The sequence below is a fragment of the Scophthalmus maximus genome, chromosome 4, assembly GCF_022379125.1.
Source record: "Scophthalmus maximus strain ysfricsl-2021 chromosome 4, ASM2237912v1, whole genome shotgun sequence".
Lineage (NCBI taxonomy): Eukaryota > Metazoa > Chordata > Actinopteri > Pleuronectiformes > Scophthalmidae > Scophthalmus > Scophthalmus maximus.
This window is the reverse complement of record NC_061518.1, coordinates 13697450-13713765: the sequence shown is the minus strand read 5'-3', so window position 1 is coordinate 13713765 and position 16316 is coordinate 13697450. Positions and strand designations below refer to the sequence as shown.

Below are 16316 nucleotides of genomic sequence, written 5' to 3'. Positions count from 1 at the left end.
GCAATCAGACTCGGACCATGAACACGGGGCTCGTTAGGAAAAGTGTGGCTTTAATGTAAACACAACATTCGATTGGCTCAGCACAAACATTCCACATGAGAGCAACCAATAAACTACCGAATAGGATGGGGTGCAGCACAAAAACATTCACAGTAAAAAAAAAAATCTGGTATAATCATAATATATATATATACAGTACGGTGCTTTTAAGGTGAAGATAGGAGATGGGGACTGATATGTGATAGGTAAGAGTATACAGGGATGGGAGGAAGAATTCCTGGGTGCACAGGTGAAAATGGAGAGCTGTACTTTTCCTCTGTGAGAAGAGGAACGTGACAGGATAGTGGTTCCCTGTTTACAGATCAGGGGAGAGAAGGGTTAAAAAAAGAAAAAACGAAATCCCAACTCCCCAGAAAGAGGCTGCCTCAAATAATATTGTTCTCAATGTGCAGTCTTCTATTTCTACACAGATTCACACCAAAGGGTAAAGCACCACACAGAGAACAAGATGTCATTGGAGGGCTGCTTTCTACCCTCTGAACCGTAGACCAGTATCAGTGTTTTTGACAGGAAATAAATATGTGGCACAGGATTTCAGGAGGTAGGAGGAGGCATGTCGGGCATGAGGTTTAATTTAATTATTCGATGACAATAATATGTTGTGTTACTTAAATAGTAATAGTTGAATGTGTGAGCTGTGATTTCTTATCCCAACCCTCCCCCCGCCATTCTCAGATGGTTGGCACAGATATTACTTTTTTCTTCTTTTTTTTTTTTTTTTAGATTTCATTGGCTGACTAGTGTTTCCTCATTCTATAGGAGGCCAATGGAAATGGGCAGCCACTCTGAGCAGAAGAATCCTCTCATTATGTTTTGAGTAAAAGAGAAAACAGAGAGTGGAACAGACCTGCAGGCTACTCAGTCATGTGTGGTGCTGAAGGAGCAGGGAGCTTTGTCCCATCTGAAAGTGAAAATAGCCTCCTTCTTTCCAGCCACAACCCTCAGCCACGAGTACAGCACCTCCCCAACATCATAATCAACATCTCCACCTTCACACACGGCAGCTCGACGGAGCACCAGAGGTTGTATTCAGTACAGATGTAAATGCCTTCGAGACTTTCCCAAATAAATATTACATAAAAGAATGAGACAATATTCCACATTGTGCTTAAAAATGATATTGCACGCCGCTCATGGTGTATTTTCTAGGCTGAGCTTTTGCAAAACAAGACTCGGGCTGAAAAAACCCCTGGTGTTGCGTCTTCTGTCTTCCCAGTTGTTGGCAAATTCGTCAACAAAACGTGAAACATTCAGCTCAAAAAACACATTTTGATATGACAAAACTGGGGTTGTATACTGAAAACAAAATGAGACGAAGGGAAGAAATCATGGCAATAATCCAGTGTGGTGTCTGACGGCAGCTCTTTGGGTCCGTTTGGACGTGTAGAATTACATATTTATGTGTTTAAGTATCATCAAAATTATCATTATTAACACCTCATACTCTCCATGACAACCTCTGTGCTTGGCCAGGCCTCAGTATAAGCCACATCCTCTAAGGTTGTTTGCGATAATGATGTCGGTGACGGCATCAAACACTACCTGGATGTTTCCTGTGTCTGTGGCGCAGGTCAGGTGACAGTAGATCTCCTTATTGGGAGAGCGGTTCTTACTCTCAAACTGAACCTGGATATATGCAGTAGCATCGTCGTAAGTATTAGCACCTGGAGACAAGTGAGAGGAACGAGAGAGAGAAGAGAACAGAGAGCATGAAGGACTAATATTCACCACGTTGCTCTGCATCCAGCTCTGATTGAAGGTGAATGTGAATGACGGGACCCACCTGTGTATTCTGGAAAACAGATCGTCAGCGGCGACTTCTTGATCTTCTCGGCGAACAGATCCTTCTTGTTGAGGAAGAGGATGATGGAGGTGTCGATGAAGAACTTGTTATTACAGATGGAGTCAAAGAGCATGAGCGACTCATGCATGCGGTTCTGCGGGAAGAACAGATATGACATTGAGGTAAGTGTAACAGTGAGGAGGTGGGGGTGCTACATACCATTACAGAAACACTAAATACAAAACTTCACATTTTGACTGAAAGCGGAATGTATAACTCATCAAACACTACCAGGTCGTTGATGATGATGTTTTACGGTTTGTATTTTATTTAATATCAGTGAGGAACAGAACAACTAAATTGGTTGGCCCAACCTCAACTGAAATAAAACTCACACATACACAATTTATATCATAGGAAAAGAACAAAATAATCCATTCAGACATGGCCAATGAATAGATCATTTTAATGTGTATTAGAAGTAGTTGTGGTTGTTTCACTGCCCTGGAAAAAAAGATCCTCTGTTGCTCTGTGTGGTTTCACTGTGAAAGGGCGTGGTGGGTTTTTTTCTTCATTACTTTCTTTGTCTAAGGAGAGAGGGTGTGGTACAGATTCTAAATCCCTCTCAGTCAACTATATAACTTAACTTGTAACTAAGATAAATTGTGTAGTGAGAGAAACTCTGAAATCCTGCAGGTCTTTGGACCATTTACATAAACATTGCAAAATGAATAAAAGCACAAAATACTGGCATCATCTGTCTGTAAATGTTGATCTTTAGGTTCCCGACCAGAAGGGAACCAGTGTCACTGCAGTCGTTTGTCATGCATCTTGACCACAACGCCCCAGTAAATAAAGTCCCGCCAGGAACTGTGCATAAGACAGATTCAGATCAATAACGGCATCACACTTACAGTTGTTTCATCTTCATGGAGCACCTGGTCGTATCCGCTCATAGCAACACAGAAGATAATGGCAGTAACGTCTTCAAAGCAGTGGATCCACTTCTTCCTCTCTGACCTCTGACCTCCCACGTCAAACAGCCTGGAAAATGTGCAAAGAGGCAGTTCAGACGCGGAGCTATAATCCCTGAACCTAACTAATGACAAAATGCCAACAAAACAAAGGTCAATTTGTCGCGAGCTGCGACGCCGTAACGACTCTGTGCATGTTACCTGAAATGGAGGTTCTTGAAGGTGAAGTGGGTTTCAACGATACCGGTGGTCTTCACTCGGGTTCTCAGGATGTCCTGCTCTGTGGGCTGGTAGTCCCCTGCCCCAATGCGGTCTAGACTGTCCAGGTAGCTGGTGACAGCAGATCAACAAGAATGTGGATCAGAATACTATTCTCTTTTTTTTTCAACAAGGGGGTCCTTTCGCGTTACTCACTATTGTGCAGAGTCATTAAGCTGGTATTCCCGGGCACGATTGAAGCACTCCTGAGTCCCAGCGTCGGCCCATACGCGCTTCATAGCCGTAAGAAGCTCTGCGGAGTACGGCTCTGTGTCCTCCATACGACTGACCACATCACACACCAGCTTAGCATCGGCCTGGGCGGACACATTTCACAGGGTCAAGAGAGGAGGAACATGATTCTTTATAATTCTTGTCATCTGTTGTAATGGCACTATGGGCTTGTTTGTATTAGCAATCGTTATACACAATGATTTTAGTAGTTTGATGCAAGGGGCATCAATTAAAACGTCTCAACCCAGATATTGTGATTTACATCAACACTATCAGAAAATCTAAAGAATCACATCTCAACCCCTAGATTTCAAGGTTGCATAATTAAATAAACTCAGTTTCCAGTCTGTCTGTAGATGAACATTTCAGCAGGAGGGTGAAGGTAAAGACCAACTTTTCTATCCTTGTCCCCAAACTCAATGCCCAGTGAGTCCATTGCTCGGAGGATGGCAGCCAAGCTCTGGATGGTGTTGCTGTAGACCACGGGCTTATACTGCTTCACGTCATCCCCAGAAAAGCCATCTTCATGGATAATCCTGCAGGCGCACACAGATATTAGCACAGAGACACAAGACTAAACAGACAAAAAAAGTCTCACATGTCCATATGTTCCTGCATGAGTCTTAAACAAATGCCTTTTCAAAATAAAAGCTCCTTATGTGTAGGCAGATAATTGATTTTTGAGTGTTAGTGCTCTTGCCCTTCTTCCTACATAAAAAACATGCCTGTGTGCAATGGGACAGGAACTGCTCATATCCTGGGTCTCTGATCTTTACGTGGACAGTAATGTGATTCTTGAGTCATTTATAATTTATGACGGACAATGGAGAAAAATCAGTTGGAGCACTAATCAATCTCACTACACTCTAGTCTACTGTTACATTTAGTATGACGCCGTTAAACTCCTTGAAATCTGGTCCACATTAATTACCGACCAGTGCATCCTAACCTCATATATACACTGAATCCACAATATATCAGTCATAGACCTCCTGAAACTGACAATCTGCAATCCACAGTTTAACTTCAGCAGCTTCTGTTTGCCGCATGTGATCAGTGACTGATGCTCCATATTAATATTAATGGTGGAAGATGGTTTTTACCCATGATTTTTTTCATCAGTAGACATTCTGAAAAGATGTTTTTTAATAGAAGAGGGTCGACACCTGGCCCAAATCAAAGACCACCTCCAATATTATCATAGATATGAACAGTTATTTGAAAAAAAACATTAAACCTTTTGGGAAAGTGAGAAGTGATGAATTTCCCATGAATGTAGAAAATAGTGAAAACTAAAGGTGAAGGTGAAATCCATCAACAGTCTAAAGACATTCATTTTACTATCAAATATATAGAAGAAAAGCATAAAATCTTCATATTTAAGAAGCAGGAACCAGCAAATGTTTGGCATTTTTACACAAAAAAAAGATGTATCAATTCATTTTCAACTTATTGAATAATCAACTTATAATTTCAGCTCTAAAATAACTTACAAATCTTTGGGTTCTTCAGGATCTTGGTCGTTTATCACCTAAGGTTAAACATTTTCCTGGGGGAACGAACCCCTGAAAGAGGAGGTCGTTTTCAAAGATTTGTGATTTTAGCGTATGTTCAATCCATGTAATAAAAACTGAATCTGAAGCACCAGGAGGAGACAGAAGTTTGTATCAATATGCAGTTATGCCGCAAATATCATTAGCGATTAATGCTTTTCTTTTGAGCTGAAGGTGACAAATACAAAATGCTCTATCTGTCCGACCAACAATCAAAAACCTTAAAAGAGGAACAACCAGTAAATATTCACATTTTTAAAAGTCAGAACCGGTGACTTTTTTGCCCACTTCTGCATAACAAAGGATTATTGGATGATCCAACATGGTTGCAGATCAATTTTTAATTGAATGGACTCATCATTTTAGCTCTGCAGTATGTGCAGTGGATGATAACTTAACTGACCAATCACAGTGTCTGAAAAGTGTAAAAATAGACACGCTGACATTTCTACAGCTGCAACTGATGAGCACCGTCAGTGCTGCGTCCTCCATCAACCGAGTCAAGTTGGCTCTCGTTTGATCCATGTAGCCCATTTATGCCAGATCTGGTCCACTGTGAGCATTTTATCAGCTGTGATATTCTCTCACTAAAGGTCACTTCTTTTTTTGGGGGGGGGGGGGAATTTCTTTTGTAAAGTTGTTTTCTGCGCCCTTCCAGACTCTGGTAGCCATGAGGCCTGGATCAAACAGAATGAAGAATCTCTGCCCCAGCGTGATCAAATCATCAGCAGACAAATCACAGCAAGAGTAAGATTACTAGATTGACCTTCCAATACCTGAACTTTGTGGCCCACAGTACCCATCTCTTGCCTGCTCGGGCTAAAACAAACCATGAGGTGTGTGTGTGTGTGTGTGTGTGTGTGTGTGTGTGTGTGTGTGTGTGTGTGTGAACACTATTCAGCCCCAGTGCCTTGACTTCAGGACAGAGCAGGGAGCTATGGACAACCTGAGACCACAGGGAGGGTAATGAGGTGGAGGAAAGGGGAGGAAGCGGGGCATGGAGGGAAGGGGATGAGGAGGCAGGGCGCAGTCAGTGCGGTGTGCAGGCCGGGATGAGCTGAGCAGGAGGGGGCCGAGACGAAACACTCATCACCGCTGCCCGCAGAGACTGGGTGGGTGAGACGCGTCTCGGGACGAAATGCACAATGCACGGCGCCTTTTACCGGGACTGAAACATCTAGAAACTTAACTAAGAGGTTTAGAGGGAACAAGCAACAATGATTTAAAACATCAAATGGCGATTTGGCTTAGAAACGGGAAGGTTTAGATGCGGTTTTAGGAGCCATATTTCTGCGCAAATCCGCTTTATGGGCAAAGTACTCCCGGCGATATCGGGCACTTAAAGCCATTAAGATTAAAAGCAGAGGTATTCACTAATGGAGCTGTAGTGACCTCACTGTAATTCACATACACACACACACACACACACACACACAGAGGGGGAGAGGGGGGGGGGGGGGGGGAGAGAGAGAGAGAGAGAGAGAGAGAGAAAGGAACAGGAACAACACCCACATCTCCCCAGTCGCACACGCTCCCTGTAGTCAAGTAAAACCCTCGTTAAGTACATTTCAGCACCCGGGCCGTGAACAGCGCCCTGGGACGCACCGGCGCGGCCTCGCCGTCGGTCTGCAGGAGGTGCTCGAGTCACCGGCACTCCTCCGGGGCTCCGGCCTCGAGGAACATGGCGGCTCCTCACCCTGCCTCGGCGCAGAGAGCGGAGGCGCAATCTCGGGCCTTTTACTCTGGCTGTGTTCGATGATTTTGAATTGTCGTCGTCGCCCCCCCCCCCCACACACACAAATACAAATACAAATACAAAATCACACTCACTTCATCTGTTTGACGATGGTGCTTTTGCCGGACTCGCCGCCGCCTGTGGACAAACGGAGGCACAGTGAGTGAGAGCAGTGAAATCAGAACCACGGAGAGCACCTCCGCGCGCCGCAGCCCCGCGGCCGACAGGCTCTCTCCTCTTACCGAGCAGGAGCAGCTTGACGTCCTTGGCGGCCACCACCCCGTCCTCCTTCAGGTTCTTCTCGATGGCCTTGCTCCGGTCCAGAGCGGCGCGCTCCTCGGCGCTCAGTGTACATCCCATGTTTCCAGGCGAGTGAACAATCCCGTCTCGTCGCCCCGGTCCGCCCTGTCCCTCGCAGACTCTCGATAAGCGCGATGTCTCTGTCACTCGCTCCTCTGCGCGGTCCGCTACAGCATTAGGCCCCGGATTGAGGGCAGAACGGAGCCGGGATCCAGAGACGCGCTTCTCTCCGTGACTCTGAGCGTGTGTCTCGCACCGTCCCCTCGCTCAGAGGGGGTTGGGAGGTGGGGTCGGTGCGCTCGAGCCTGCGGGGTTGGGGTTGTTGTTAGGTGGGGAGGGGGTGTCTCTCTCTCTCTCTCTCTCTCTCTCTCTCTCTCTCTCTACAGGGCGGCGCTGCTGCTGCTGCTGCTGCTGCCGACGACGACGACGACCGAGATGATGAAGATGATGATGATGATGACAGCGAGCGCGAGCAATTTCATCGCATGTGTTCACGGGGGCGGGCAGGAGGGGCGCGGGAGCGCGCGCGGGGCCGTGTCCGCGCGAGACTCACCTACCGCAGACAATCTGTGACGTCAGCGCGGCCGAGGGTTTTAATCCCGGGCCCGTGAAAGATTATTCACGCCGGAGCGACTTGGGACGGGAAGATGTTGTCCGTGACTCCCGGTGTCGGTCCGCGGTCACTCGTTCAACTTCTCCCCGTCGACGACGGACGTTCAACCACGTCGACAGCCGGTGGTGGGGGGGGGGGGGGGGGAAACCTAACCACATTTATCCAATATTAACAACATATGCAACATTTACATAACTGTGGGGGAAAAAAACCTTAGTTTGCATTTGATAGGAACTGATTTCTGCCTCCTGTTTTATTTCACTAACGGTTTTAGTCATTTTGTTCAAATTTTATATTCAAATCAAAATTTTGGAGCAAAAAGACAAAATGTTCTGAGTTGATAATACATTCATCCCGAATATACAAGGCTGTGAAACACCTGCAGCTTGTAAGTTTTTTAAGGTAATGTTTGCTCTTCTACACTTACCAGACATGTTTACAAAGATAATAACAAAGATAATTGCGAAGAGTATTTAGCCTTAATTTTATCTATATTTCTATATTTCGATCCCACAACATTTCAGAGGGAGTAAGAAGTACATTTCCCTCTTAAGTGCAGTGAAATAGAAATATGAAGTATAGCATTAAATTGTGCAGAACTCGAGAACTTGGTCACTCTAAACATAAAGAAATGTGAAATCAAAGAGTTGTTGTTGTTGTTGTTGCTGCTGCTTCTTTACTTCCAGGACCACTGAGGTCACACCAAATTTGACCACCCAAGTAATAATTGATGGACTCGCCACCAACCAAACTATAGATAAAAAAAAATCTAAATTGCTAAATATTTATGAAAATTAATTTGAGTTTAATCCTCTTCATTGTAGTCTGAATGTTGGATGTTCAACGTTCAAATATTATTTGACCCAAAAACTACTGAAACATTTAGTCTTAAATCATATTAGTCAGCTTTAAAAAAAAAAGAAGAATCCAATGTGTGCAATTTATTGTGTAATTTAAATGTGAGCAAAACTCCTTTTAATATCATAACCGCCCCACCGCAAAAAAAACCCTGACAACCTGAAGTTTCTGTTATGGTAGTTACAGTTAGTGCTGATGTAAGGCAAGGTGTGTGTATCATAACTTATAAATCTGTGTCTACAATGGGGGTAGTCGTCAAAGCATATAGCAGAAACAAGTGTTTCTGTGTGTGTGATAAAAGCTTCTAATCCACACATCACATCTGGACGGACGGTCAAGTGGAGTAAATGGGGGGTTGGGATTTTTCCAGTTGATTCTGAATGAAACCAGCAGAGACTCGATCCATCAGTGAAATTTATATTTGACAAACAGGCTGAAAGATAAAACCTACACACACACGCCTCAGCTCCAACCTCCACCTCTCTGCTCTGAAGCTCCCCAAGCCTCTCTCTCTCACTCACTCTCTCACACACACACACACACACACACACACACACACACACACACACACACACACACACACACACACACACACACACACACACACACACACACACACACACACACACACACACACACACACACACACACACACACACACACACACACACACACACACACACACACACTGTGGCAATATCAGTAATCAGCAGTTTAATCATGAGCATGCGCACATGTTGAAGTGACAGGCAATAATGGTCGGCAGGGAGGGAGGATTATCGCTAAATTATATCTGAGGGAATTTGGGAAAAAATATTTTTTTCTGTTTTAATTACATTAATGCAAGACTTTTTTTCACAGCCATTTAATTTGTATGCACCCATTTTTATAGAAAAAAATCAATAACCTTCAGTTGTTTAGTCATTAGAAATGAGACCAAACAGGTTCCATCTGTAAATTGACATATAAAGCAGGAATAAAAGAGGTAAAGGATAAAGACTGTTTCAACAGTGCATTCAACTTCTTTTTTCAACAGTGATGACAGATCATTTCATCTAGATGAAAACAATTATCAACAGTACTAATAATTGAAACGCAAATCAAGATAAGAAATCACTCTTTTCTCACAGAGATGTTAGCCTGTGTTCACATAACCTGTCAAACACACACACACACACACACACACACACACACACACACACACACACACACACACACACACACACACACACACACACACACACACACACACACACACACACACACACACACACACACACACACACACACGTGCACACGCTCACAGAAAGGAATGATTGTAAAAAGTGAGGATGACAGACATCAATCAAGAACAAACATACTGTATATCAAAGCAGGTGGGACAACGTGAACCACTCATGTAGGGAGGACCTGTCCCCCTCAGTTTTCACGACTCGTACATGCAGAACCAAAGCACAGTTGTGTGTTACTCTCGTGGCTGTATGTCCAGAATATTTTCTGCCAGGCTGGTGAGTTTGCAGTCCTCCAAGGCTTTGACCAGCCGGCTCAGCTTGGCGGCTCTGCCCTCTGCCTGGATGAAGCGACTGAGCAGCTGATAGGCTTGCTCATACAGCCCTTCTCTCTCGTACTCGTAGGCCAGGTTGTCTATGGCCGGACCCTTCAGAGCACGGCAGCTCTTGCCTAGCGCCCTCCCTACATGCTTCCACTGACGGCCCACTCCGTTGGAAAAGCTCTGAACATCTGCTGCTGTCAGCATTCGGTCCTCTGACAGGCCAATGGACAAAGGATGAAGAAAAAAATACATTAATGTAAACTCTTACTTATGTGTGATTACATAAAGTGTACGAATGTGGAAACAGTAAACATTTCCCAGAATAACTTACAGACTTGCTGTCCACCTTAACCTTAAAGGACATCAACAGTTGGGCCTATATACATCAAACCAGTATTCTATATTTATATATATCAGTCAGAGCTTTTCCCTGATAACAAGGCACGAAAGCAGTGTTACTTAAATTTTTGGCCACTCGGAGACAGTGGAGCAAACTGTAAACATATTGTCACCCTATAAATTAGTCCAGCTAATTTAAACAACTGGCAGATACAAAATAACATGAGGAATTAATTTTCCTTTTTGCTATAATATATTTCCTAGATATATGCGTTTGCTAGCTGGTCACCAACTGAAGAATAGCTGCTTTCAGACATGACCTGAAGTCCAGACATTTTGCAGAACTTTTCCTGCCAGCCCCCTAGTAACATTTCCGGAATATGTCTCTTTGAGCCCATGTGAGAATACAGCAGGAAAAACTCAATTTCTAGGATTCAATGCCAGATACAGCAGTGCAGAAGCTGAATGTAAATGTAAAACCGTGAATTAACTAATTAAGAAAATCGTATTCCCATTCAATGACAGCGTTGTGCATCATCCGTTAATGTTAATTCAACAGTCTATCATGAGCTAAAAAAAAAAACTAGATCAGTGCAATGCAAATACAGATTAGAGATTCATCTTTCAAACAGCACTAAATTCGGTTAGAAACGCTTCCAGTTATAGCACCAACATGAAAAAGATTTTAAAACTGTGCAACCTGTTGTCTTTTGATGTTCACCATCATGGATCACATATATACAATAATGTATCCTGTCTCTGCGGTTTCACTGGAACACGTGGTGGAAATAAACTGAACCAAATGGCTGCCTCATAGGGAAACGGTTAAAAAACGTTTGATCTGCTTTGAAGAATGACAGTGAGAAATGTAAATGTCCTAAGACATACTAAAACAACTGTACTTTGAAATTGACAGGATGGTATCTTCATCATTCACCACTTATTGATAAAACCCATTGGCTTTAGGGGAATGTATTAAAGTGCACCAGGCATTTCAATATCTCTTCGATGCAGATGTTATTTTAGTCTCCATCGTGATTTCTTTCAGCAGTAGTCCAGAGTAGAGTCTGTGAAGGACACGCTACACAAAACTTAACAGTCATTCTGACTCACCGAACACTTTATTCTGAAACTTGAAGCAGTTGCTGGGGACAGGAGGCTCTTCCTGTGTTATGATGGTGGACTGTGGGGCAGGACCAAGGGCCTGACTCTGCAGCTGCTGCTCCAGATGATCGATCTCCTCATCGCGCAGGCGCTCCGGCTGACACGAGAAACACCAACAATGACTTAAACTGAATGAGATGAACATTTAGGTGACTCCGCCCTCACTGAGATACGACAATGACTTATCTTTATATTCAAGTGAACGTCCTGCCATCCTTACTGCTGTGTTTCACACTGATCATCGACAAATAAAACACAGCGAAAAGACTCAATCTGTCTCAGTACCACATATTATATGAAATTTCCAGTTTCACCATTGCTGCAATGAGGTTTTGCTTTTGGGCCCTGTATTTTCAATGTAGTCAATCTAACGTGTCTGTTTTAAATTATAGATAAGATCAAATAACACAATTTATTTATTTATTGTACTGATATTATGCAGGGTCAATCCAGTTCTATTGCCTAGTGTATTTTGTATCAAAATCCGTCTCAGGTGATTTGATCATGAGTGGCAGCTTTAAGTTTTACACTTTACACCCCACCATCAGTCTCCAGACGTCTGGAGTGATCACAGCGATCGAATCGCACTTTCATGCTTTACATGCAAATAAACACAGACACCATTTCCGTTCACAAAGACCAAATGGTGTTGTTTTAGCAAGTCTGACGATACAGATGTGTCTGTTGTGTACAGCTCTACACTGAAATAAGTTTTCAATACTGTGGTGGAATTGATGTATGATAATCAGTGAGAAGTGTAAAAATACTTTTGGTTCATGGGAAACTGCAGTGGATCAGAGGATGTCAGCTTAGTAGGCGGAGACAGACGTTCACACCAGTTAACACCATCTACTGACATGAATATGAATATAATGTCATGCTGAATAAAAGAGGAGAATAAAACAGGCAGAAAGTCGGAGAATACCTGTGAATGGTGGATGTGCTCTAAGCAAAGTTCCAGCTTGTCCAGATTGAGGTCCAGGATGTGCGTGCTGGCCTTCAGCTGGGTTTCCACTGTCAACTCCTGAGGCAAAGCAAGAAGCCGGCAGGCGTGTTGCGAGAGAGACTGACGCACCGCTCCCGAGCTGTAGCTCTCCAGGAACTGCTGACATGCTGCCACATCCACAAACTTCACCTCCACCCCCAGGAAGGGATCAGCATCATGGACCTTCAGTATCTCATAACCACCCAGACCTCCTGCAGAATCTGAGCACGGGAAATAGTAATTGTTGATAAGTGACATCCAAGAAAATACATTTGTGCAATTATGAATTATTCTTCTATCTTAATTAGCATTCTAGACGTGCATCATACAGCCAAACTACAATGTGAGTGCTCACCTATAAGTGTTAGCTTGATGACTTTGTAAATGATAAACTTTCCCTGTTGGTCCTTGTAGAGAGAGAGCAGGTTCACACCGGGACAGAGCGACTGCAGAAACAAAACTGAACATCCTGTCCAGGGTCCACGATCCACAGTCTTGTCCGCCATTCTTTGAACACAATTTGAGACACGTGACATGGTTTCACTGGTGAGACCCCTCCCCAACAGTATCTGCATTTGCTCAATGAAGAATTGTGTAAATCTGAAGAAAAACTTCAAACAGGTTAAGAGTAAAGACCCCACAGGGTTTTTACACATTTAGGGAAAACAGCCTCCTGTAACTCTGGGAGTGGTGTAGGTCAAGAAGTTCTTCTCTTCTCAACTGCCAGGAGCCTGTCTCATTACCTTCACAGAGAAATGAGGGTGATTTCCATCCCCATTAAATGTCAGGATAATGTTACAGAGAAAAACTGAAACACAGGTCAATGCTGCTAATAAATAAAGAATGTGGCAATTTCAAATCCTGATCATATTCATGTCATTCAACTGACGTTGAAGTTGAATGGTCCAATATTCCAGACCTCAGTGGTGTTTTTGAGGGATGGAACACAAGTACAGTGGTTTCTATGAGGCAAACATCAGAGGAGAAACAACGGATTGTTTTTTTTATGAGTTGATCGTAAGAAAAATAGATTGGCCACGATTATGAAAACAATGAACACTTCAAGTCATTTTTCGAGCAGAGATATCAAACATTTGCCTCTGCTGCTATCACTTAAAATAAAATCTCTCCAATTTTTTTGGGGCATATTATAGAATAAAGATGAATCCATCTATCGAAAAATAATCAATATATTAATCCCTTTTGGTGATGAAAACATCTCAGTTACACAGCAGCACTGAGTTGGAGGAAGATACCATGTCCAACGACTTCCCACCAAAGTAATGGGAAAATAAATCACATAAACTCCTCACTAAATCCAACTGCCCAGACCAGTGGAAGCCAGACATGTTTATTCCTGGAGTTAAAACCGCGTCTGTTCTTGTAGTCCCCAACTGTTGTGAACTCACTCCACCTTATCCTTTTTTACGCCAACCTCCATTTGAAACCCTCATTACATAAAAACATGTTTAATCTCAGCACTCCCCTCCCCCAGTCCGGCCTCTGACTCCTGTGCTCTGGGTGAAACGCTGAAGCTCATTTGCTCTCTCCTGGTGTTGTCTCCATGCACAGGATGCACAGCGCTCTGCGTGGAAAGAGCATCCTCTGAGCTGGATTATATACATGTCCTCATATCTCACTAATACACAGTATGCTTGGCGACTGGCTCTACAGGAATCTACACAATTTAGCCAGTATGTAATTATATGCTATCCTATCTACCGGTACTCTGGAAGTATACTGTGAGATTAATTCACCAGCTATATGAGGATTAAGTGATCGTCAGGAGCTTAAAACATATCATTTAGCTTTTACTGCCAAAAGGCAACCTCTAGTATTCCCTGGAGAGCTTGTCTGACATTTAGGTACAACAAAAAAATTAATTCACACAAAAAACATCCCCCTACAAATTAGTAATTTATCCGCTCCGTACCGAATAAATGAAACAAACAACCAACAATTACTTTCAGTACCAATGTGTGATCATTAAGTCTATAAAATGTCATACAGTTGCGACAGTTGTGAGTCCGAGGCGACACAATCAAATTGGTCATGTTACCTCTCCAAAGTCCAAAATCCCAAAAAGCGCGGACAGAGAAAATTCCTGTATCCCCTGTTTATCCTGATCCAAAATATAACGAGTTTTTCCTTGGCTCATGCCCCACCCCTACAAAAAATGTCATAGATCAGTTCAGCAGTTGTCTGCGCAATCATGCTAACTAACAAACGCTGATGAAAACATAACCTCCTACAGTACAGTAGGAGGTTGAGTAACAAGATAGTCAGAAAGTTGTCACATCTGAAGGCAAAACTGTTGTCTACAACAAATCAGTATTGGAAAGCTGTTCTTTATTCAACTGCTTCCATGTTTCTGTATGTTATATAACTGTACTGTTCTGCTGTAATCAATCATTTGTTTCATTCGCCCAACAATAAGTCAGACTGTTAATTTCGTTATTGACCAATTGTTTGCTGTCTGAAATGTCAGGAAAAAAAACCACGTTAACATGAATCTTTTGTCTGATCAAAAGTCAAAAACCCAAAGATGTTGACATAATTATCATAGAGAACATGGTCAACACTTTTTGGCTTTCTTTGCTTTAAAGACGAATCAAAAGTTACATTATCAAAACTTCTGCACCCTTGTTTAATCAATGCCTAAATCATCTCTCTCGCTCTACTGTCCTGATTCTGTATATTTAATAACAACAGCGTCGAGGGGTGAATAACAGTTGAGATGCTAACTGCGGCCATATGTACATGCGACTTCTGGTTAGACGTTTGCTAGTTACCTGCACCAGGTGTGGGAGGCTTTTGTAATTAATTCTAGAGCAACATGGTCGATTGATTCGACCAACACGAGGCAGCAGCAGTCTGTTTCCATAATTCTCACCTCTCAGGGAGTTTATGTTAAATCGGTGAAAACATGAACGCAGTCTAGTGTGTGTTGGTGTGAGAACGGCTCGCGTGGGTACAGCTCACGTACAGCAGACACAATTGCCGTAAAACGTCGGTCAAACACACGGTGTAAGTGTTAATAATATAACTACAACACACGTAAGCGCGCGCACATCCCGTTGTTTTGATTCGACGTGGACAAAACCTCGTCTAAAGTCGCGTCAAACTTACCTTAAAACTTTGTTATATTGTTCGCCGACGCTTCCTCCTCAGAGACCACACCCATCGACACACTGAGAACTTCCTGACCTCCCATTGGCTGCGCAGAAATCAAAACGAGCTCCGATTGGTGCACATTATCAACATACCGCCTACGGGGAAAAAATCATGACGGGAAGGAAATGTATTTTTTTTTCTCTCCAGTGTAGATATTCATAAGTAGGGCAGAGCATTTCAAATACATGTCCACAAAATGTCCTTTAATCCCCTCGACTAAAACAAAATGATTAAATGGGTAAAACTGGTCAATACAGCAGGTAAAGGAGACAGATTGATTTGGTCTAGTGAACAAACTCTGTTTAACAGATGCATATTCTCTACCGTCCTGTGGTCGAGCAGCAGGCCTTGGGTTCAGTGTCAGTTGTCACCTATACTGTTTCTACTCATGTTAACGGCTTTGAAAATAAAGCCACTGCTGAAAAAGCACAAAAGAATCAAAATGAATGCCTAGATGAATTGAAAATGAAAATAATCCATACATTACTCTTCTGATGGATTAACAGTTCTTGAGGTTGTCTTAATTACTTGAAACACAAGTAACAGTTTCTGACTTAGTTTATATTGTATTCAAGTGAAGTAAATTTGAACAAATAGTAAACCTGGAGCTGGTAATCCTTTAGGTCAAAATGACAGATGTTGTAATAACCAGCAAAGAATTACAAGAAGGAACCTACATTACTTGGACATTTTGTCCACCGTCGGTTAAATGAGCAGGTTGACTGATAAGTATA

At 43.0% G+C, this 16316-nt stretch overlaps 2 protein-coding genes across 5 annotated transcripts; both read right to left on the bottom strand.

Moving 5' to 3' along the window:
- Positions 1-30: 30 nt before the first annotated feature.
- Positions 31-7322, bottom strand: gnao1b (guanine nucleotide binding protein (G protein), alpha activating activity polypeptide O, b). Its single transcript, XM_035628472.2, has 8 exons — positions 6840-7322; positions 6693-6735; positions 3704-3845; positions 3232-3392; positions 3019-3147; positions 2758-2887; positions 1844-1997; positions 31-1724 (listed from the first exon to the last, which is right to left on the bottom strand). Exons 1-8 carry the CDS (start codon positions 6955-6957, stop codon positions 1537-1539), a joined length of 1065 nt encoding a protein of 354 aa, XP_035484365.1. The 5' UTR covers positions 6958-7322; the 3' UTR covers positions 31-1536.
- Positions 7323-9065: 1743 nt separating this feature from the next.
- Positions 9066-15625, bottom strand: tradd (tnfrsf1a-associated via death domain). 4 transcript variants are annotated; one of them, XM_035628476.2, is made up of 6 exons: positions 15538-15553; positions 14468-14575; positions 12764-12915; positions 12349-12629; positions 11373-11520; positions 9066-10132 (listed from the first exon to the last, which is right to left on the bottom strand). In XM_035628476.2, the coding sequence occupies exons 3-6, from the start codon at positions 12912-12914 to the stop codon at positions 9834-9836; spliced, it is 879 nt and encodes a 292-aa protein (XP_035484369.1). In that variant the 5' UTR covers position 12915; positions 14468-14575; positions 15538-15553; the 3' UTR covers positions 9066-9833. The 4 variants fall into 4 exon arrangements, with proteins under 4 accessions (XP_035484369.1, XP_035484367.1, XP_035484366.1 ...); XM_035628474.2 differs by lacking the exon at positions 14468-14575 and having other exon boundaries at positions 15538-15625; XM_035628473.2 differs by lacking the exons at positions 14468-14575; positions 15538-15553 and adding an exon at positions 15201-15528.
- Between the last annotated feature and the right edge of the window lie 691 nt (positions 15626-16316).

Coding starts and splice junctions, on each gene's coding strand:
- gnao1b (XM_035628472.2), bottom strand. CDS start 6,957: ATGGGATGTACACTGAGCGCCGAGGAGCGCGCCGCTCTGGACCGGAGC. Junction 6,736..6,839: donor CGTCAAGCTGCTCCTGCTCG/GTAAGAGGAGAG, acceptor GTTTGTCCACAG/GCGGCGGCGAGTCCGGCAAA. Junction 3,393..3,703: donor TTGGGGACAAGGATAGAAAA/GTTGGTCTTTAC, acceptor GTGTCCGCCCAG/GCCGATGCTAAGCTGGTGTG.
- tradd (XM_035628473.2), bottom strand. CDS start 15,292: ATGGAAACAGACTGCTGCTGCCTCGTGTTGGTCGAATCAATCGACCAT. Junction 11,521..12,348: donor AGCACATCCACCATTCACAG/GTATTCTCCGAC, acceptor TTCTCGTGTCAG/CCGGAGCGCCTGCGCGATGA. Junction 10,133..11,372: donor GTTTCAGAATAAAGTGTTCG/GTGAGTCAGAAT, acceptor TTGGCCTGTCAG/AGGACCGAATGCTGACAGCA.